Source organism: Capricornis sumatraensis, chromosome 3 (genome assembly GCF_032405125.1).
Source record: "Capricornis sumatraensis isolate serow.1 chromosome 3, serow.2, whole genome shotgun sequence".
Lineage (NCBI taxonomy): Eukaryota > Metazoa > Chordata > Mammalia > Artiodactyla > Bovidae > Capricornis > Capricornis sumatraensis.
In genome coordinates, this window is record NC_091071.1 from 92,601,248 (window position 1) to 92,624,146 (window position 22,899).

General features: G+C 39.2%; 1 protein-coding gene across 2 annotated transcripts in view; it reads left to right on the forward strand.

Moving 5' to 3' along the window:
- The window catches only part of ORC4 (origin recognition complex subunit 4), a 92,351-nt gene that overhangs the window by 25,194 nt on the left and 44,258 nt on the right, over positions 1-22,899 (forward strand). For both annotated transcript variants that reach the window (XM_068968070.1, XM_068968071.1), the window contains exon 2: positions 18,782-18,855. In XM_068968070.1, coding sequence (XP_068824171.1) covers positions 18,799-18,855 — 57 coding nt within the window. In that variant the 5' untranslated portion in view covers positions 18,782-18,798. The remainder of the gene's footprint in view (positions 1-18,781; positions 18,856-22,899) is intronic.

Below are 22,899 nucleotides of genomic sequence, written 5' to 3' on the forward strand. Positions count from 1 at the left end.
CAATTAAAACATCATAACAGCACCTTAGTTCACCAACTCAACTGAATTTATTAATTCCATCCAACTGGGCCCAAATAACTGCTGCTGCTGCTAAGTCGCTTCAGTCGTGTCCAACTCTGTGCGACCCCATAGACAGCAGCCCACCAGGATCCCCCATCTGTGGGATTCTCCAGGCAAGAACACTGGAGTTGGTTGCCATTTCCTTCTCCAATGCAGGAAAGTGAAAAGTGAAGGTGAAGTCGCCCAGTCGTGTCCGACTCTTAGCGACCCCATGGACTGCAGCCTACCAGGCTCCTCCATCCATGGGATTTTCCAGGCAAGAGTACTGGGAGTGGGGTGTCATTGCCTTCTCCCCCAAATACCTACATTATTTTAAAATAAGCTGAAAGTGAATAAACATGTGATGATACTCTTGTAACTGCTGTTACTGATCTCCCTCTCTTTCCTTAGGACTCCTGGGTTACTGGTAGTGATATGACATGCTATACTCACTTTATGGACAAAGTGAAGATATTAATATCATTTTATATATTAAATATGTTCTAAATTTTATTTTTTATAAATATCTGTATGTAAAAGTTATAAGATTTTCCTTCCTTTTTAAGATTTAATCAATCTCTAAATTTGGAAGATCCCCTGGAGGAGGGAGTGGCTGCCCACCCCTGTATTCTTGCCTGGAGAATTCCAGGGACTAGGAGCCTGGCAGGCTGCAGTCCTGAAGTAGCAAAGGTTTGTCTAAGTTTGTCATTGCTTTTCTTCCAAGGAGCAGACGTCTTTTAATTTCTTGGTGGCAGTGTTCTTAGAGCCCAGGAAAATAAAATCTCTTTTCCCTCTTGGAGATAGCTGAGCAACTAACACTTTCACTCATTCCATTGTATGTATATACCATATTTTGATTATCCATTTATCTATCATTGGACACGTGGGCAGCTTCCATGTTTCATCAGTTGTGAATAATGCTGCTGTAAATAAGAATATGTTCTTTTCCTATATACCCAGTTCTTTATATATATACCCAGTAATGGAATGACTACGCCATATGGTAACTAGAGGAACTGTCATACTATTTTCCACTGCCTGCAGTACCATTTTACATTTTCAACTAGCAGTAGTAAGGGCTCCCATATCTCCACATTGTCTTAAACACTTGTTTTCTGTTTTATTGTTTTTGTTTTTAATACAGCAGTCAACCTAATGGGTATGGTATCTCACTGTAGTCTTGATTTGAATTTTCCTAATAATTAGAGGTACTGAGCATCTTTAATGAGCTTATTTGTTTATCTGTACTGGAGAAATGTTCATTCAAATCCTTTGCCCATTTTTGAATTAGGTTATTTTTTTGTTGCTGAGTTTTAAGAGTCTTATATGTATTAACTTTCATATATATATTTTTAAATGTCTTATCAAATATTTGCAAAGTAATTTGCAAATATTTTCTCCCACTCTGTGGCTTGCCTTTACACTGTTAATAATTTCTTTTAATAAACAAAGTTTAAATTTTTCATGAAGCCAAATATATCTTTCTTTCCTTTTGCCTGTGCTGTTAGCATCATATCCAGACAGATAGTGTAAAATTAAATGCCATAAAGTTTTTGTCGTCGTTCAATCGCTCAGTCGTGTCCAGCTCTTTGCATCCCAATGAACTTTAGCATACTAGGTTTCCCTGTCCTTCGCCATCTCCCAGAGCTTGCTTCAACCCATGTCCATTGAGATAGTAATAACATCCAACCATCTCGTCCCCTTCTCCTCCTGCCTTCAATCTTTCCCAGAATCAGAGTCTTTTCTAATGAGTTGACTCTTGGCACCAAAGTACTGGAGCTTCAGCTTCAGCATCAGTCCTTGTAATGAACATGCAGGGTTGATTTCCTCTAGGATGGACTGGTTGAATCTCCTTGCAGTCCAAGGGACTCTCAGGAGTGTCTGCAACACCACAGTTCAAAAGCATCAATTCTTTGGCATCCAGCCTTCTTTATGGTCCAACTTTCACAGCTATACATGTCTATTGGAAAAACCATAGATTTGACTATACGGATCTTTGTTGGCAAATTAATGTCTTTGCTTTTTAATAAGCTGTCTAGGTTTGTCATTGCTTTTCTTCCAAGGAGCAGACGTCTTTTAATTTCTTGGCGGCAGTGTTCTTAGAGCCCAGGAAAATAAAATCTATTTTCCCTCTTCTATTTCCCGTGAAGAGATGGGATCAGATGCCATGATCTTAGTTTTTTGAATGTTGAGTTTTAGTCCACTTTTTCGCTCACTTCTTCAACCCTCATGAAGACGCTCTTTAGTTCCTCTTCCCTTTCTGCCATTTAGAATGATGGGGGCTTCCCTCATAGCTCAGTCGGTAAAGAATCTGCCTGCAATGTAGGAGACCTGGGTGCGATTCCTGGGTCTGGAAGATCCCCTGGAGAAGGAAATGGCAATCCACTCCAGTATTCTTGCCTGGAAAATCCCATGGACAGAGGAGCCTGGCAGGCTATAATCCATGCAGTCGCAAGAGTCGGACACAACTTAGCAACTAAACCACCACCATCATCTGCCTATCTGAGGTAGTTGATATTTCTCCACGTGGTTTTAAATCCAGCTTGTGATTCATCCAGCCTGGCATTTCCTATTATGTACTCTGTATGTAAGTTAAATAAACAGGGTAACAGTGTACAGCCTGTCAAACTCCTGTCGCAGTTTTCAACCAGGTGTTTCACCTAAGCTTTAAACTGCCATTTCTTGACTCACATACAGGTTTCTCAGGAGACAGGTAAGGCGGTCTGATATTCCTGTTTCTAAGAATTTTCCAGTTTGTTGTGATCCACACAGTCAAAGGCTTTAGTGTATTAAATGAAGCAGAAGTAGATGTTTTTCTGAAATTCCCTTGCTTTTTCCATGATCCAACGAATGTTTGCATATTGATCTCTGGTTCCTCTGCCTTTTTTACACCCAGCTTGTACATCTGGAAGTTCTTGGTTCTCCTGCTGTTCAAGCTTTAACTTGAAGGATCTTGAGCATTATCTTGCTAGTATGCAAAATGAGTGCAATTGTACAGTAGTTCATACATTCTTTGGCACTGTGCTTCTTTAGGATTAAAATGAACTGTGGCCACTCCTGTTTTCCAGTCCTGTGAGTTTTCCAAATTTACTGATATATTGAGTGCAGCACTTTTCACAGCATTGTCTTTCAGGATTTTAAATAGCTCAACTGGAATGCCATATCCTCCACTAGCTTTGTTCATAATAATGCTTCCTAAGGCCCACTTGACTTTACACTCCAGGATGTCTGACTGTAAATGAGTGACTACACTATGCCTCTTGAGAAACCCATATGCAGGTCAGGAAGCAACAGTTAGAACTGGACATGGAACAACACACTGGTTCCAAATAGGAAAAGGAGTACATCAAGGCTGTATATTGTCACCCTGCTTATTTATCTTATATGCAGAGTACATCATGAGAAACGCTGGGCTGGAAGAAGCACAAGCTGGAATCAAGACTGCCGGGAGAAATATCAATAACCTCAGATATGCAGATGACACCACCCTTATGGCAGAAAGTGAAGAGGAACTAAAAAGCCTCTTGAGGAAAGTGAGAGACGAGAGTGAAAAAGTTGGCTTAAAGCTCAACATTCAGAAAATGAAGATCATGGCATCTGGTCCCATCACTTCATGGTATATAGATGGGGAAACAGTGGAAACAGTGTCAGACTTTATTTTTTGGGGCTCCAAAATCACTGCAGATGGTGACTGCAGCCATGAAATTAAAAGACGCTTACTCCTTGAAAATAAAGTTATGACCAACCTAGACAGTATATTAAAAAGCAGAGACATTACTTTGTCAACAAAGGTCCGTCTAGTCAAGGCTATGGTTTTTCCAGTGGTCATGTATGGATGCGAGAGTTGGACTGTGAAGAAAGCTGAGTGCTGAAGAATTGATGCTTTTGAACTGTGGTGTTGGAGAAGACTCTTGAGAGTCCCTTGGACTGCAAGGAGATCCAACCAGTCCATCCTAAAGGAGATCAGTCCTGGGTGTTCTTTGGAAGGACTGATGCTGAAGCTGAGACTCCAATACTTTGGGTACCAGATGTGAAGAACTGACTCATTGGAAAAGACCCTGATGCTGGGAAGGATTGGGGGCAGGAGGAGAAGGGGAGGACAGAGGATGAGATGGCTGGATGGTATCACCAACTCGATGGACATGAGTTTGAGTGAACTCTGGGAGTTGGTGATGGACAGGGAGGCCTGGCACACTGCGATTCATGGGGTCACAAAGAGTTGGACATGACTGAGTGACAGAACTGAAGACCTTTTTTGTATAGTTCTTCTGTTTATTCTTAACAACTCTTCTTAATCTCTTCCTCTTCTGTTAGGTCCTTACTGTTTCTGTCCTTTATTGTGACCTTACTTGCATGAAATATTTCCTTGGTACTGTTAGGTAAAAGACGACCAGGACACCCAAAGAGTGTCTAACAGGCTTTTAATGCTGAAGCACTCCCAGGCGGGATTCCCGGACCCGAACGAGGCAGGTTGAGGAAGTCGGCTCCCGGACCGTGTTACAGGTGGTTTTTATACGTTTGTTGCGAGGGATGGTCAGGCTAGATGGACGGGGGTTCAGATAGGTCGCCAGGCCGAGGCGTCGCAGACTGACAGGTCCTTCTACGTGGCTGGGGTGGGGCGGCTTTAGCTGGCGAAGTGTGCTGTCATTGGTCCCCGGGATCTGTGAGGCTCCTTCAGTTAGGGACTTCCTCCGCCAGCGGGAGGGAGAGGAGGGGCGGCCCATCAAGGCCCCCAGGGTCCGGCCTTACATTTTGACCCTTTCAATAGGATAAGGGGCGCTGTTATCGTTTCTGGCTGCTTCCTGCTGAACTGGGCCGTCGCTGGGGCTGAGGGGTCGTGGTCGGATCCCGGTGACCTTTAGGGGGCCTCAGGGTCTCTGAACGGGAGCTTAGAGTATGCGGCTACCATCAACATCTGTCCAGCAGCCATCTCGGTCAGCTCCCTGACCCTCCGAAGGATGATCTGAAAAACACAAGGTCTTATCGACAGGATGAGGAACAAGGCTGCGAGGGGTCCGAGAAGTGGGAGAAGCCATTTTGCCCAAGACGACTTTCACGATCCCGAGAAATCGACACCGTCTGACTCGGCCTGTCCAAGTCTGATGCTCTCTCTCAGCTCTCGGACCTTGTTCTGGACTATCCCTGAGGCATTAACGAAAAAACAGTCTTCCCTTAGGAATTGACAGGTTTCCCCCTTTTCAGCCGTTTGCAGGTCTGTCGCCTTTTACGTAACAGGTACCTCCAGGTTTCTTGAGGTGGTTTTCCTCTATTTCTTTGCATGGTTCACTTAAGAAGGCTTTCTTAGCAAACTGCAATAGGTAGGCATTCCCTTCTCCAGGGCATTTTTTGACCCAGGAATCGAACCCAGGTCTCCTGCATTGCAAGCAGATTCTTTACCTACTGAGCTGCTAGAGAATTCCACTTTCATGTAAAAACCCATCTGTTTCATCCCCAAAATTGTCATTCCCAAACTCCCTAACATCATTTAAAGGAAAGATACTGAGTGACTAGTTTCCCACTTTAGCCCACTGACTTTTTCTCTTTTTCTCTTTTTCTCTGGACGGAGAAGGCAGTGGCAACTCACTCCAGTACTTTTGCCTGGCAAATCCCATGGACGGAGGAGCCTGGTGGGCTGCAGTCCATGGGGTCACTAAGAGTCAGGCATGACTGAACGACTTAACTTTCACTTTTCACTTTTATGCACTGGAGAAGGAAATGGCAACCCACTCCAGTGTTCTTGCCAGGAGAATCCCAGGGACGAGCGAGCCTGGTGGACTGCCATCTATGGGGTTGCACGGAGTCGGACATGACTGAAGCGAGTTAGCAGTAGCAGCATAATGCCTGGAAGAATCAAAAGTTGTCTATACCCTGACTAACTCCAAACTTACCTTTTGTTTGAGATATTATTTCCTCTGGAATACTTTCTCTAACACCCCTATGCACTCTTATTCAGGGCAAAACTTGAGGGTTCCGTGTCCCTGAAGTGCTATCTTCCCCTTTCAGGGAACCTGATTAGTACACAGTGATATAACTAACTTGGTTTACTTAGGTTTGCTCCACTGGACCTTGGGCTCCTTGAAAGAAAGACTCAGAAATCATATTATGTTTATATCCAAATTAAGTACTGCAATATTGGCATATAATTGGTTTTTAAGAAAACATGTGATCAATGAATGAATATTAGTCAGTGGAGAATGTCCACAGGAAAACTAGCTGTTAAAAAAAGTAGACCAGTACTTGATTTATCAAATACTTAGCTAAATTTTAAAATACTGAGTAAGCACATGTGTGCATGCATGTGTGCTCATTCACTCAATCATTTCTGACTCTCTGTGACCCTGTGGACTGTATCCCACCAGGGATCTCTCTGTCCATGGGATTTTCCCAGCAAGAATTCTGGAGCTGGTTACCATTTCCTTCTCTAGAGAGTCTTTCCAACTCAGGGATCCAACCCACATCTTCTTTGTTTCCTGCATTGCATCTGGATTTTTTACCGCTGAGCAACCAGAAAAGCCTAATTACATGCCATGACCCTCAAAAAAGCCTGCCAAGTGTAAAAGAATAGTAAATTACAGAAATATTGCATATATAATTATAATATCATATATGTATAGGAATATATGTTATATATAAATACATATAATATATTTTATGTGTAAATATAAATATAGATATATTAATAAATACAAATGATTTATACTTCAAGTAAAACACATGTAGTAAAATATTACCGTGGTAGTGTCCAGCAGTGGAAATTCAAACTGGTTAAAATATAGGTAATTTATTACAAAATTTATTTATTTTAACACAGAGATCCCAAGATTAACAAAAGAGAAAAGTTTTTTTTTATTTACAAATAATTTTAATCACATGGCATATACAGCTCTAAGTCTAGTGATGTAAGAGAAGGTAAAATCAATTATCTTTATAAAAAGATTATCAATTACTTCTTTTTATAATTTTGGGTTGATAGTTTATTATTAACACATTAAAAAAAGATTAGTAATACATTCTCCATTCCAGAATTAGACCAGCATATTTGATATTTTATTCATACTGCCGTCAATTAAGACTTGGAGTATTAAAACGAGTATCTGAAATGAATTTTACATTTACTTGTCAAAATCTACACTTTTTCTTACTTATCAATATTTACAAGTACTCCAGACATCTTCCATTTCTCTTTAATTTTGCTGTGATTTGGAATACTGTCCCTACTCATTTCAAAGTTGCAGTTACTGAATTCTAGTTTCAGTTCAGTTGCTCAGTCATGTCCAACTCTTTGCAACCCCATGGACCACAGCACGCCAGACCTCCCTGTCCATCACCAACTCCTGTAGCTTACCCAAAGTCATGTCCGTCGAGTCAGTGATGCCATCCAACCATCTCATCTTCTATTGTCCCCTTCTCTTGCCCTCAATCTTTCCCAGCATCAGGGTCTTTTCCAGTGAGTCAGCTCTTCAGATCAGGTGGCCAAAGTATTGGAGTCTCAGCATCAGTACTTCCAGTGAACCCCAAGGACTGATCTCCTTTAGGATGGACTGGTTGGATCTCCTTGCAGTCCAAGGGACTCTCAAGAGTCTTCTCCAACACCACAGTTCAAAAGTATCAATTCTTTGGTGCTCAGCTTTCTTCACAGTCCAACTCTCACATCCATACATAACTACTGGAAAAACCATTACCTTGACTAGACGGACCTTTGTTGGCAAAGTAACGTCTCTGCTTTTCAATATGCTATCTAGGTTGGTCCTAACTTTCCTTCCAAGGAGTAGGCGTCTTTTAATTTCATGGCTGCAATCACCATCTGCAGTGATTTTGGAACCCAAATAAATAAAGTCAGACACTTTTCCACTGTTTACCTATCTCTTTCCCATGAAGTGATGGGACCAGATGCCATGATCTTCATTTTCTGAATGTTGAGCTTTAAGCCAACTTTGTCACTCTTCTCTTTAGCTTTCATCAAGAGGCTCTTAATTTCTTCTTCACTTTCTTCTGTGAGAGTGGTGTCATCTGTATATCTGGAGTTATTGATATTTCTCCCAGCAGTCTTGATTCCAGCTTGTGCTTGATCCAGCCCAGCATTTCTCATGATGTACTCTGCATATAAGTTAAATAAGCAGGGTGACAATATACAGCCTTGATGTACTCCTTTCCCAATTTGGAACCAGTCTGTTGTTCTGTGACCAGTTCTAATTGTTGCTTCCTGACCTGCATACAGATTTTTCAAGAGGTAGGTCAAGTGGTCTGGTATTCCCTTTGTCAGAATTTTCCACAGTTTATTGTGATCCACACAGTCAAAGGTTTTGGCATATCTAAAAAATTAAGCAACACAGATTTTAAGTCTAACATTATAGAAATAGTGAACATTTGAAATAAGGGAGTTAATGGTTTTTATTTCTGAAGTTATATCAGAAAAGCAAAGGCAGAAGTGAAGATTAAGATACCAGAATTTTTCTAAATCATTCATGATAAGATAAAAGAAATATCTGAGGCCACTATTGAAATCAGAACTTTAAGCAAGATGTCTAAGAAAGGCCACTTATGTATCATATTTAAGATAAATGAAAATTCAGACAAAGTCAAGGAGAATGAGAACTTGAAAACTCAGATTGATGTAATATCAGCTGTCCTTACAGCTCTGTGTTCACCAGAGCCTAGAGTTGAATTCTTGGTTCTGTAGTGTGACCTTTGCAAATTAACCTTCCTATGTACCAGTTTTCTTCTCTGTAAAATTTGAAATAAAAGTATTACTTGATTCATAGGATTATTGTGGGGATTACAGTAAAGTGCTTTATCTGATATGCCATGCTGTCAAAGGCCACCTTGATACAGAGTACCTTTTATAAATTATCATAATACATTGGAGAGGAGAACCAAGACAACAGTTAGACTTGGATGGGGAGAGGGGGGAATAAAGCTTGAAATCAGGATTCTTGTTTAGAACAATTGCTTTGAGAATACTTTGACAGTGCAATGAAGTATCGAATACAGCTTCAAGTAAGGTGCCGCAGAACTATGATGCCAACCTTGTATAGACTATTTCTCAACACAAAAAATACAAATTTAAATACTAGTAATGAAATGGAATTATGGATAGATCAGTCTATACAGAGTTACATGGACCTTGAAGTCTCCAAATCACTAGTGCCCAAAGCCATTCAACACCTGGAAGTGATTAAGATTGCTGCAGCTCAGCTCAGATTTTTCATTTGATAATAGGTCTGGGGACAAATTTGAGAATTTCGTTTCTGATAAAGTCCCAGGTGATGTTCCTATTACCAGTTGTGGAACCACACTTTGTGAGCTACTGAGAAAATTGTCTTGATTATTGTTCTGTCTACATCAAAGCTGATAAAACGGCTAAGAGGCCATAGAGGATGGAGAAGATGGAGAAATCTGGCATAGACAGCATCTCTCACCAAGCTAAGTGTAAGGTAAAAAGTATTTGAGGATCATGAGGGGAAAACAGGAGAGTGGAATAAAACAGGCCTCAGGAGGCCAGTGGACTTTCATCATAGTAAGTAAACAAGCTCTGAAGCCCTAGAGGGCTTCTTAGTAGATAGAAAAAGAGATTACAAATCATAAAGCATAAGGTAAAAAAAAAAAGAGACAAGTTGTTTCTCTTTCTTCCTGTTACTGAAAAGTAACAAAAGGTTTTTGTCTGACCAGCTGATACTTTAGAGACCTTTTTGAGGGTATTCCAAAATAGTACACTATTCTGTGATCTATTTGGGAGATTCTTGTGGTTTCCTAAATATTCATGTAAACTTGTAAAATTAAAGAATGAAAAAAAATCCATGAATATTTTATGCTTATATGTCATCCACTGATTAAAAGAAAAACCTAAACTTTTATTTCTCGCAAAGAATTTTTTAACTGTTTTCTGATATGTATATTTCAGTAGCATTCACCAGTATTTCCTGAGATAAACTTACATGCCTAGACCAAAAAAATTATAAGTGAAAATTAGTATCTAAAGAACAAAATACTTAAGAAAGTTATAAACCGAGTACCAGTCTAAGACTGGATAGTATCAAACAACAGGAAAGATTCCTAACTCAAAAAGGCCAAAAAAGATGTGCTTGATTCAGGAGATGAGGAAAGACATTTACTGTGATGCAGCCGGCTAAATAATGGAGCTAATGGAAGATTATACTCCCTGTCCTAATTACACGATGAATGGGGAACTGGTTCAGCACTCAGACTATACTACTGTTGGACAGGCTGTGTCAGCTACCATGATGCAAAGTATGTAGTAGCCAAGAAGGCATGAGGAAAGTGGATGGATGTCAACTGGAAAAAAAAAATTCCCTGGGCAACCTACTTGAATCTTTAGGGGTAGAAACTCCTCTCTCGGCTTTTTGAAGCAGTAAGTGTTATACAAAGTTGGGTGAAAAAAATGGATTAATGTCAAGGAGCATGTCTGTAGAGTTATTGGTAAAGGTCAGTGGGATCTTTTTTTTATAAAACCTAAGCAACCTGATTCTCCAAGCCAGGCTTCAGCAATACGTGAACCATTAACTTCCAGATGTTCAAGCTGGTTTTAGAAAAGGCAGAGGAACCAGAGATCAAATTGCCAGCATCCGCTGGATCATCGAAAAAGCAAGAGAGTTCCAGAAAAATATCTATTTCTCCTTTGTTGACTATGTCAAACCCTTTGACTGTGTGGATCACAATAAACTGTGGAAAATTCTGAAAGAGATGGGAATACCAGACCACCTGACCTGTCTCTTGAGAAACCTGTATGCAAGTCAGGACAGGAAGCAACAGTTAGAACTGGACATGGAACAACAGACTGGTTCCTAATAGGAAAGGGAGTACATCAAGCCTGCTTATTGTCACCCTGCAAACCCTGGGCTGGAAGAAGCACAAGCTGGAATCAAGACTGCCGGGAGAAATATCAGTAACCTCAGATATGCAGATGACACCACCCTTATGGCAGAAAGTGAAGAGGAACTAAAAAGCCTCTTGATGAAAGTGAAAGATGAGAGTGAAAAAGTTGACTTAAAGCTCCACATTCAGAAAACGAAGATCATGGCATATGGTCCCATCACTTCATGGGAAATAGATGGGGAAACAGTGGAAACGGTGTCAGACTTTACATTTTTGGGCTCCAAAATCACTGCAGATGGTGACTGCAGCCATGAAATTAAATGACGCTTACTCCTTGAAAATAAAGTCATGACCAACCTAGATAGCATATTAAAAAGCAGAGACATTACTTTGTCAACAAAGGTCTGTCTAGTCAAGGCTATGGTTTTTCCAATGGTCATGTATGGATGCGAGAGTTGGACTGTGAAGAAAGCTGAGTGCCGAAGAATTGATGTCTTTGAATTGTGGTGTTGGAGAAGACTCTTGAGAGTCCCTTGGACTGCAGGGAGATCCAACCAGTTCATTCTAAAGGAGATCAGTCTTGAGTGTTCATTGGAAGGACTGATGCTAAAGCTGAGACTCCAATACTTTGGCCACCTCATGTGAAGAGTTGACTCATTGGAAAAGACCCTGATGCTGGGAAGGATTGGGGGCAGGAGGAGAAGGGGACGACCGAGGATGAGATGGCTGGATGGCATCACCGACTCGATGGACGTGAGTTTGCATAAACTCCGGGAGTTGGTGATGGACAGGGAGGCCTGGCGTGCTGTGATTCATGGGGTCGCAAAGAGTCAGACACAACTAAGTGATGGAACTGAACTGAAGTGAACATACTGTTTAGCATAATTATTGCACCAATTTAGATTCCCACCCACAATGTAGGAGTGTTCCCTTTTCTCCATACCCTCTCCGGCATTTACTTGTAGAGTTTGTTGATGATGGACATTCTGACTGGTATAAGGTGGTACCTCATTGTAGTTTTGATTTGTATTTGTCTAATAATTAGTGATGTTGAGCATCTTATGTGTCTATTGGCCATGTGTATGTCTTCTTTGGAGAAATGTCTATTTAGGTCTTCTGCCCACTTTTTGATAGGGTTTTGGTTGTTGTTCTTTTTTTTTTTTTTTTTTTGACTATTATATTTGGAAATTAAGCCATTATCATTTGCAGTATTTTTGCCACTCCATAGGTTGTCTTTTTGTTTTGTTGCTGCAAAAGCTTATAAATTTGATTAGGTCCCATTTGCTTTTTTTGACTTTGATTTCTGTTGCCTTGGGAGAATGAGCTAAGAAAACACTGCTATGATTTACATGATAGAATGTTTTGCTTATGTTTTCTTCTAGGAGTTTTATGGTCTTAGGTCTTACTATAAAAATCTTTAAGCAATTTTGAGTTTATTTTTGTGTATGGTGAGGATGTGTTCTAATTTCATTGATTTACATGCAGCTGTCCAGCTTTCTCAGCACCACTGACTGGAGAGACTGTCATTTCTCTAGTATATATTCTCGCCACCTTTGTCAAAGAGATGTATGAGTTTGTTTCTGGGTGCTCTATTCTGTTCCGTTTTGGTGACAATACCGCACTGTTTTGATTACTGTCACTTTGTAGTATTGTCTGAAGTCTGAAAGGGTTATGCTTCCAGCTCTATTCTTTAACTCTCAAGATGTCTTTGGCAATTCTGGATCTTTTATGGTTCCCTATAAATTTTAGGATTATTTGCTTTAGTTTTGTGAAAAGTGTCATATGTAATTTGATAGAGATCTCATTATCTGTACATTGTTTTGGGAAGTCATTTTAACAGTATTGATCCTTCCAATCCAAAAGCATGGGGTATCTTTTCATTTCTTTGGATCATCTTGAAGATTTTAGACACAGCGTTAAAAGACATAACTCTGTGACATCAACAACTGAAAAGGGTGGGGTGGAGCAGTAAAGGTGCAAAGATGTTGCTATATTATTTAAGTAACATAAACTAGATTGTTACACCTTTAGCACTTTAAAAGCAATCTCTGTGATAACTGCAAAGAAAATACTTGTCAATATACAGGAAATGAAATAAGAAAGGAATTTAAATGTTTCCCTATCCCTCAAGGCTTCCCACATAGCTCAGTCCATAAAGCATCTGCCTGCAATGCAGGAGACCTGAGTTCAATTCTTGGGTCAGGAAGTTCCCCTGGAGAAGGAAATGGCAACCCCCTTCAGTATTCTTGCCTGGAGAATTGCATGGACAGAGGAACATGGTGGACTATATAGTTCATGGGATTGCAAGAGTCAGACACAGCTTAGCACTAACTCTCTCTAACCCCCAAAATCAACTAAGCACAAAAGTAGATAGTAATATAGAGAATGAGAGACAAAAAAACTGTAAGACATATGGAAAACAAATAGCAAGATGAAAGAATTCCTTACCAGTAATTAGTTTAAATATAAATAATGGGGAAATAGTGAAAACAGTGGCAGGTTTTATTTTATTGTGCTCTAAAATCACTGTGGACAGTGACTGTAGCCATGAAATTAAAAGACGCTTGCTCTTTGAAAGGAAAGCCTTGACAAACCTAGACAAAAGTCCATATAGTCAAAGGTATGGTTTTTCCAGTAGTCATGTACACATGTGATATTTGGACCTGACAGAAAGGCTGAGTGCTGAAGAATTGATGCTTTCAAATTGTGAAGACTCTTGAAAGAGTCCCTTGGACAGCCAGAGATCAAACCAGTCAATCCTAAAGAAAACCAACCCTTAATATTCAGTGGAAGGACTAATGCTGAAACTCCAATACTTTGGCCACCTAATGTGTAGAGCTAACTGATTGGAAAAGACCTTGATTCTGGGAAAGACTGAGGGCAGGAGGAGAAGAGGGCAACAGAGGATGAGATGATTGGATGCCATCACCAACTCAATTGACATGCGTTTGAGCAAGCTCCAAGAAATAGTGAAGGAGTGGGAAGCCTGCAGTTCAAGGAGTCGCAAAGAGTTGAACAGGACTGAGTGACTTTCACTTACATGAAAATGGGGGTAAGCATTGGAGATGAGAGGAAAGCTGGCATAGATTTCCAGTCAAGAAATAATGGTGATGTAAAGCAGGATAGAGGCAGCTAGTTACAGGAGTGGATTGGTTTTAGTTTTTTTAGGCAATTTAAATTGAACCAGTTATTACTTGAAATTCTGAAACTGAAAATTAGGTTTATTCTCCTGAGCAAAATGTAAGTTTAGAGGAGGATCTACCATAAGCCAATAATGTAGGATGTATAAACTCTAAAGAAATAATATTAAGTAAGCTATTCCTTGGGATTATCCTTTTCACTGCTCCTCTTTATAGTTAAAATAGTAGTTTCTACCAAATTTTATGCACCTAAATAATTGTAGTCACCTATTTTTCATTTGATGACAACATGAGTAATGACTTCATCATGCATAGACCTTCAGCTTCTTTTATACTTTTTCTCTAGTCCTATTTAGAATAGTAACATCATAGTATCAGACAGTAAGAAATAAAACTCCCATGTTCTGTTTAGTCGCTCAGTCATGTCCGACTGTTTGCGACCCCATGGACTGCAGCACACCAGGACTCCCTGTCCATCACCAACTCCCAGAGTCCACCCAAACCCATGTCCATTGAGTTGGTGATGCCATCCAACCATCTTATCCTCTGTTGTCCCGTTCTCCTCCTGCTCTCAATCTTTCCCAGCATCAGAGTCTTCTCAAATGAGTCAGCTCTTTGCATCAGGTGGCCAAAGTATTGGGAGTTTCAGCTTCAACATCAGTCCTTCCAATGAACACCCAGGACTGATCTCCTTTAGGATGGACTGATTGGATCTCCTTGCAGTCCAAGGGACTCTCAAGAGTCTTCTCCAACACCACAGTTCAAAGGCATCAATTCTTCGGCCCTCAGCTTTCTTTATACTCCAACTCTCACATCCATACATGACCACTGGAAAAACCATAGCCTTGAGTAGACGGACCTTTGTTGACAAAGTAATGTCTCTGCTTTTTAATATGCTGTCTAGGTTGGTCATAATTTTCCTTCCAAGGAGTAAGCGTCTTTTAATTTCATGGCTGCAGTTACCATCTGCAGTGATTTTGGAGCCCCCAAAAATAAAGTCTGACACTGTTTCCACTGTTTCCCCATCTGTATCGCATGAAGTGATGGGACCAGATGCCATGATCTTAGTTTTCTGAATATGGAGCTTTAAGCCAACTTTCACTCTTGTCTTTCACTTTCATCAAGAGGCTCTTTAGTTCCTCTTCACTTTCTGCCATAAGGGTGGTGTCATCTGCATATCTGAGATTATTGATATTTTTCCTGGCAATCTTTGATTCCAGCTTGTCCTTCCTCCAGCCCAGCATTTCTCATGATGTACTCTGCATAGAAGATAAATAGCAGAGTGACAATATACAGCCTTGATGTACTCCTTTTCCTATTTGGAACCAGTCTGTTGTTCCATGTCCAGTTCTAACTGTTGCTTCCTGACCTGCATACAGGTTTCTCAAGAGGCAGGTCAGGTGGTCTGGTATTCCCATCTCTTTCAGAATTTTCCACAGTTTATTGTGATTTACACAGTCAAAGGCTTTGACATAGTCAATAAAGCAGAAATAGATGTTTTTGTCTGGAACTCCTTTGCTTTTTCGATGATCCAGTTGATGTTGACAATTTGATCTCTAGTCCCTCTGCCTTTTCTAAAACCAGCTTGACGTCTGGAAGTTCACAGTTCACGTATTGCTGAAGCCTGGCTTGGAGAACTTTAAGCATTACTCCAAGATTAGTAATGTATGAGTTTAGTGCAATTGTGCGGTAGTTTGAGCATTCTTTGGCATTGCCTTTATGATCCACTGGTAAAATTGGAGGAGGAATTTAGTCAAATGTAATTTAATCTATTGGCAGATAATAATAATATTACCTACTGGCAGATAATATTATTCTTTTGTTGTTAAGCAGTTGAAAGAAACTGTATAATTAGACTTTTATTTCTGCTAAATTTTTATTTTGAAGTTATTATAGACTCACAGAAGTTGCAAATATAGTTCATAGTGTTCCATAAACCCTTCACCCAGATTCTCTGTAGTGTGACGTCTTATGATATTGCAGGTCCAAACCATGACATTGACGTTGGTATAACACTGTTAACTGAACTACAGACCTTATTCAGTTCTCAACAGGTTTTACTTTTACTCATTTTTGTGTGTCTGTTTAATTCTCTGTGGCTTGATCCCATGTGTAGATTTTTGTGCTATTGCAATAAAGATACAAAACTTTCATCATTACAAAGAAAATTCTTTATGTAACTCCTTTTGTATTATCATACTCATTCCTCAGTTCTGTTTCTTTGCCATCATGTATTTGTTCTTCATCTTTATAATAATTTTGTCATTTCAAGAATTTTTTAATGTAATCATGCAATATGTAATATTTTTGTGATCAGCCTTTATTTTTTCTCTCAAAGCATAATGCCCTTGAGAGCCATCCACATTATTGCACATATCAGTGGTTAATTTTTTTTTTTTGGCCTCAGTTATAGTCCCTCAGTGTGTGGATGTTCCATTTCTTTAACCCCATTAACTCATTGTAGGACATTTGTATTGTCTTCAGGTTTTTGGCTGTTCCAAATAAAGTTTTTATTGAGACTCATATTACAGATTTTCATTTGAGCATAAATTTTCATTTCTGTGATATAAATACCCAAAAGTGTAATCACTGTGTCACACAGTAAGTGTATGTTTGTTTATAAGAAATGGCCAAAAGAAACTTTGGAGAATGGCTGTAACATTTCACATTCTCACCAGTCATTGTATATGAGATCTTCCTTCTCTTCATGCTTACCAGCGTTTGGTGTTTTCTCGTTCTGTTTTTGCTTTTCAGATAAATGTGTACCTTGTGGTTGCAATTTGCCTTTTTCTAATGGCTAATGTGTTTCAGGTGTTTATTTGCTATCCATATAGCCTCTTTGTCTGAAATGTCTGTTTATGCCTTTGACCCATTTTTCTAGTTGGATCATTTATGGTTGAGCTTCAATCTTTTGATTAATACTTAATTTGCAGTCAAAATTTATGTATAGGCACTGAAGTGCAGGGTGTATGTATGTTTCTTTCACGAATGATCACGAAATGATCATGTATCACCATGTGCATGATTTTAGTGACTTACCTGAATTATATTCAATGCAAGGAGGCAGTTTAGACACCTACCCTGTGACCTCAGACATTTTACTTAGCTCTACTGAGCATGTTTTCTCAGTCCATGAAATGGAGAGAAATATATTTTAATTCCATTAGTACTGTGAAATAGCTAACATAGCTTGGAAAAGATAAGGTATATTGTCAAATCTCTCCCCCATTTTTTTAGAATTTACTTTTTATTGTCTCAGGGACAGTTGTTCCATTGTTTCCTGTGATTTCAGACTTTTTCACAGTCAAGAGTATCTTAAATCAGAATGAAGATGTAATTTCATATTCCTGAAAGGGTTTTTCCCCACACACAACTCTGATTCAAGAGAAAAAAAATTTAGTAGGATAAAATTAAAATAATCAGTGTAAAGATTGTCAGGCAAGGTGCCTTGAATAGAGAAAAGGTTGCTAAAAGGTGCCCTAAGGCAGCTGAGAAAACCACTTTTCTCCTAAGAGGGAAGCTTAAGGAACCAAAACATCAGGAGAGTACTCTGTTCTGGCCTGGAACCAGAATCCTTTTGGGACTTAGGCCTTGTCTATACTGTAAGGGAAAGTACAGATTTGCTGTCAAAGCATTGCTCTGCTGCTGTCCTGTAGAAACTAACGCCAAAGGTTGTTGTCTAAATGTCAGTATATGAAATTATTAAGTATGAATGTAAAATATATCACACGCAGATCTTCCTTCAAGTTATTGAAATTTCTGATTTTTAAAATCAGGTGGCTAAATAGCAGTTATATATAATCAAGTATATATACTTATAACTATGTATATAATATTTATGTATTTTATGTGTGTGTGTGTGTATAGATAGATAATAGTTATGTATAATGAAGTATAACTAGATTGGGTTTAAATCCTGACTCTGACCTATGTACTGTTATGGTTTTGATCAAGTTACTTAACCTTTCTGTGTCATCTAATCTGAAAGAGGTATTAGGATTATTCTGAGAATTAAATAAGATCATAAATTCAAAACACTTCTAACAATTCCTGGCTAAGTTATTATTACCTGATTAGTGAAGTACTTCTCTAGGAAATTGCTGGTGAGAAAATTAGATCTTTTAGCTGAAGGTGCTTATCTATGAATATATTGCCCTCAAGGAGAATTTTACAGAACTTTTTCTTTGTTATTACACACACACACACACACACACACACACACACCATTCCAGTTAATGCTTGGAATTTTTAAGTATTCTCAATTTGGTGGCATTGACCACAAAATTTTGTTTAGTATGAAATGTTTATGAATAAAGAGAAGTACAGGCAGTTCTGTATGTTTGCAGAAGAAACATTTTACCTAGTCTGTAATGACTGTGTATGATTGATGAGTGGGTCAAGAAAGCGAAGTTTTTCTGGAATAGATGATCCTGTGGGATGAATGTGGGGAGCAACATTCTATACAAAGGAAGTGCATCCGTTGTTTTTCGTTTGTTTGATTTTGTTTTTAAAGGCAGAGAAAGGAAGCTGAATACTAGATTGAAAAGAAAGGTAGGACTAATTATAAGAACCATCTAAAATGTGAAATGGGAGTGTCCAATAAACCTGTAGTTAGGCAAAGAGGAGCCGTTGAGATTTTTCTTTTTCTGGTTTTATTGAGAAATAACTTACGTATGTCACTGTGTTTGAGTCTATAATAGTAAATTCTTAATTTCTGTAAGCCAATCATCCTTATATTCATGCTAAAATTTTTTATTATTTTTTTAAAGGATTTCAGTTTGTGGAAATGAGCAGTCGTAAATCAAAGAGTAGCAACTTAATACAAGCAGACTACGTTTCACAGGTTAGTGTATATTTTCATTAATCTGAATGCCTGTTACCATGAAAGGGGATAACTTGAATTCTTAACTTGAATTCTCCCCTTATCATGTATGAAGGAGCACACTTTCCATTGTCAAGGGGAAAGTGTCCTTGCTGCTTCCTAATTTCAACCTCTATAAATGTTTGGATAGATGGAATCCTAATTTTATTCTTGTCTTCCTAAATGTTCTCAAGTTTCAATTTAGTTTAATATTATCTTCAGAGTTTTTCACTTCTTTAGGTAAGTTTATTGAAGTATTTTATTCCTTTTGTTGCCGTTGTAAATGAAATTATTTTCTTACTTTTATGTTTTATTTGTTCCTTGTGTATCTAAATGAAATTGATTTTTCTATATTAATCTTATATTCTGTAACCTTGCTAAACTCATTTATAATATATTTTTTTAGTTTATTCCTTTGGCTTTTTTGTATATAACATCATGACCACTTCAAAGAGATATAGTTTTACTTCTTCCTTTCCAATCTGTAGCCTTTCATTTCTTTTTGTTGTCTAATTGTCACGACCACAACCTTCAGTATAATACTGAGTAAGCTAGCAAGAGCAGACCATTTTTTATATTGGGAAAGTGTGTTCAGTCTTTTACCAGTGATTATGATGTATGACGTTAGCTCAAACTACCGCACAATTGCACTCATCTCACACACTAGTAAAGCAGTGCTTAAAATTCTGCAAGCCAGGCTTCAGCAATACATGAACCGTGAAATTCCAGATGTTCAAGATGGTTTTAGAAAAGGCAGAGGAACCAGAGATCAAATTGCCAACATCCGCTGGATCATAGAAAAAGCAAAGGAGTTCCAGACAAAACATCTATTTCTGCTTTATTGACTATGCCAAAGCCTTTGACTGTGTGGATCACAACAAACTGTGGAAACTTCTGAAAGAGATGGGAATACCAGACCACCTGACCTGCCTCTTGAGAAACCTGTATGCAGGTCAGGAAGCAACAGTTAGAACTGGACACGGAACAACAGACTGGTTCCAAATAGGAAAAGGAGTATGTCAAGGCTGCATATTGTCACCCTGCTTATTTAACTTATATACAGAGTACATCATGAGAAACGCTGGGCTGGAGGAAGCAGAAGCTGGAATCAAGATTGCCGGGAGAAATATCAGTAACCTCAGATATGCAGATGACACCACCCTTATGGCAGAAAGTGAAGAGGAACTAAAGAGCCTCTTGATGAAAGTGAAAGAGGAGAGTGACAAAGTTGGCTTAAAGCTCCACATTCAGAAAACGAAGATCATGGCATCTGGTCCCATCACTTCATGGTAAATAGATGGGGAAACAGTGGAAAAAGTGGCTGACTTTATTTTTCTGGGCTTCAAAATCACTGCAGATGGTGACTGAAGCCATGAAATTAAAAGACGCTTACTCCTTGGAAGGAAAAGTTATGACCAACCTAGACAGCATATTAAAAAGCAGAGACATTACTTTGTCAACAAAGGTCCATCTAGTCAAGGCTATGGTTTTTCCAGTGGTCATGTATGGATGTGAGAGTTGGACTATAAAGAAAGCTGAGTGCTGAAGAATTGATGCTTTTGAACTGTGTTGGAGAAGACTCTTGAGAGTCCCTTGGACTGCAAGGAGATCCAACCAGTCCATCATAAAGGAGATCAGTCATGGGTGTTCATTGGTGGGACGGGTTTTGAAGCTGAAACTTCAATACTTTGGCCACCTGATGCAAAGAGCTGACACAATGGAAAAGACCCTGATGCTGGGAAAGATTGAGGGCAGGAGGAGAAGGGAATGACAGAGGATGAGATGATTGGATGGCATCACTGACTCACTGGGCATGAGTTTGGGTGGACTCTGGGAGTTGGTGATGAACAGGCAGGCCTGACATGCTGCGATTCATGGAGTACAAAGCGTTGGACACGACTGAGCGACTGAACTGAACTGATGATGTTAGCTGTGGTTTTTTGTGGATGTTAATAGATTGAGAGAGTCTCCTTATATTTCTAGTATATTTAGTGTTTTTATCATGAACATTTAATATTTTTTAACTGTGTATATACTTGAGGAGTCTAGCTGGAAATGGGTATGATATTTCTACACTGGCTTAACCAGAATTACATTTTTTTACAGCAAAAATTAAATGTTACTGACATTCCTTTGTAAGACCTTACTTACCTTCTGTTTAAAGGTAAATGTTTAATTATGCTTTTAAAAATACTGGACTGGAATGGATGAATTTATCTCAGATGACTATTATATCTAATACTGTGGGCAAGAATCTCTTAGGAGAAATGGAATAGCCATTATAGTCAACAAAAGACTCCAAAATGCAGTACTTGTTTCCAAGGCAAGCCATTCAGTATCACAGTAATCCAAGTCTATGCCCTGACCAGTAATGCTGAAGAAGCTGAAGTTGAACGCGTCTATGAAGACCTACAAGCCCTTCTAGTACTAACACCCAGAAAAGATGTCCTTTTCATTATAGGGGACTGGCATCCAAAAGTAGGGAGTCAAGAAATACCTAGAGTAAGGGGCATATTTGGCCTTGGAGTACAGAATGGAGCAGGGCAAAAGCTTATAGAGTTTTGCCAACAGGACGCACCAGTCATAGCAAACACCATCTTCCAAAAACACAAGAGAAGGCTCTACACATGGACGTCACCAGGTGGTCAACATGAAAATCAGATTGATTATATTCTTTGCAGCCAAAGATGGAGACGCTCTATACAGTCAGCAAAAGCAAGACCAGGAGCTGACTGTGGCTCAGATCATGAACTCCTTACCGCCAAATTCAGACTTATATTGAAGAAAGTAGGGAAAACCATTAGACCATGTAGGTATAACCTAAATCAATACCCTTATGATTATACAGTGAAAATAACAAATAAATTCAAGGGATTAGATCTGGTAGAGTGTCTTAAGAACTATGGTTGTAAGTTCATGACTTGTACAGGAGGCAGAGATCAAGACCATCCCCAAGAAAAAGAAATACAGAAAGGCAAAATGGTTGTCTGAGGAGGCCTTACAAATAGCTATGAAAGGGAGAGAGGCTAAAGGCAAAGAAGAAAAGGAAAGATATATCCATTTGAATGCAGAGTACCAAAGAATAGCAAGGAAAAATTTAGAAAGCCTTCCTTAGTGATCAATGCAAAGAAATAGAGGAAAACAATAGAATGGGGAAGACTAGAGATTTCTTCAAAAAAGTAGAGACACCAAGGGAACTTTTTATGCCAAGTTGAGCACAGTAAAGGACAGTAATGGCATGGACTTAACAGAAGCAGAAGATATTAAGAAGAGGTGGCAAGAACACACAAAAGAATTATACAAAAAAGATTTACACAACCCAGATAATCATGATGGTGTGATCAGTCACCTAGAGCCAGACATCCTGGAATCCAAAGTCAAGTGGGCCTTAGAAAGCATCACTACGAACAAAGCTAGTGGAGGTGATGGAATTCCAGTTAAGCTATTTCAAATCCTAAAAGATGATGCTGAGAAAGTGTTACACTCAATATGCCAGCAAATTTGTAAAACTCATCAGTGGCCACAGGACTAGAAAAGATCAGTTTTCATTCCAGTCCCCAAGAATGGCAATGCCAAAGAATGCTCAAACTACCACTCAATTGCACTCATCTCACATGCTACCAAAGTAACACTCAACATTCTTCAAGCCAGGCTTCAACAGTATGTGAACTGTGAACCTCCAAATGTTCAAGCTGGATTTAGAATAGGGAGAGGAACCAGAGATCAAATTGCCAACATCCATTGAATCATCAAAGAAGCAAGAGAGTCCCAGAAAAACATCTACTTCTGCTTTGTTGACAATGCCAGAGCCTTTAACTGTGTGGATCACAACAAACTGTGGAAAATTTTGAAAGAGATAGGAATAACAGACCATCTGACCTGCCTCTTGAAAAATCTGCTTGTCAAGAAGCAACACTTAGAACTGGACATGGAACAACAGACTGGGAAAGGAGTTGTTCTAAAACAGGAAAGGACTATGTCACGGCTCTATATTGTCACCCTGCTTATTTAACTTACATGCAGAGT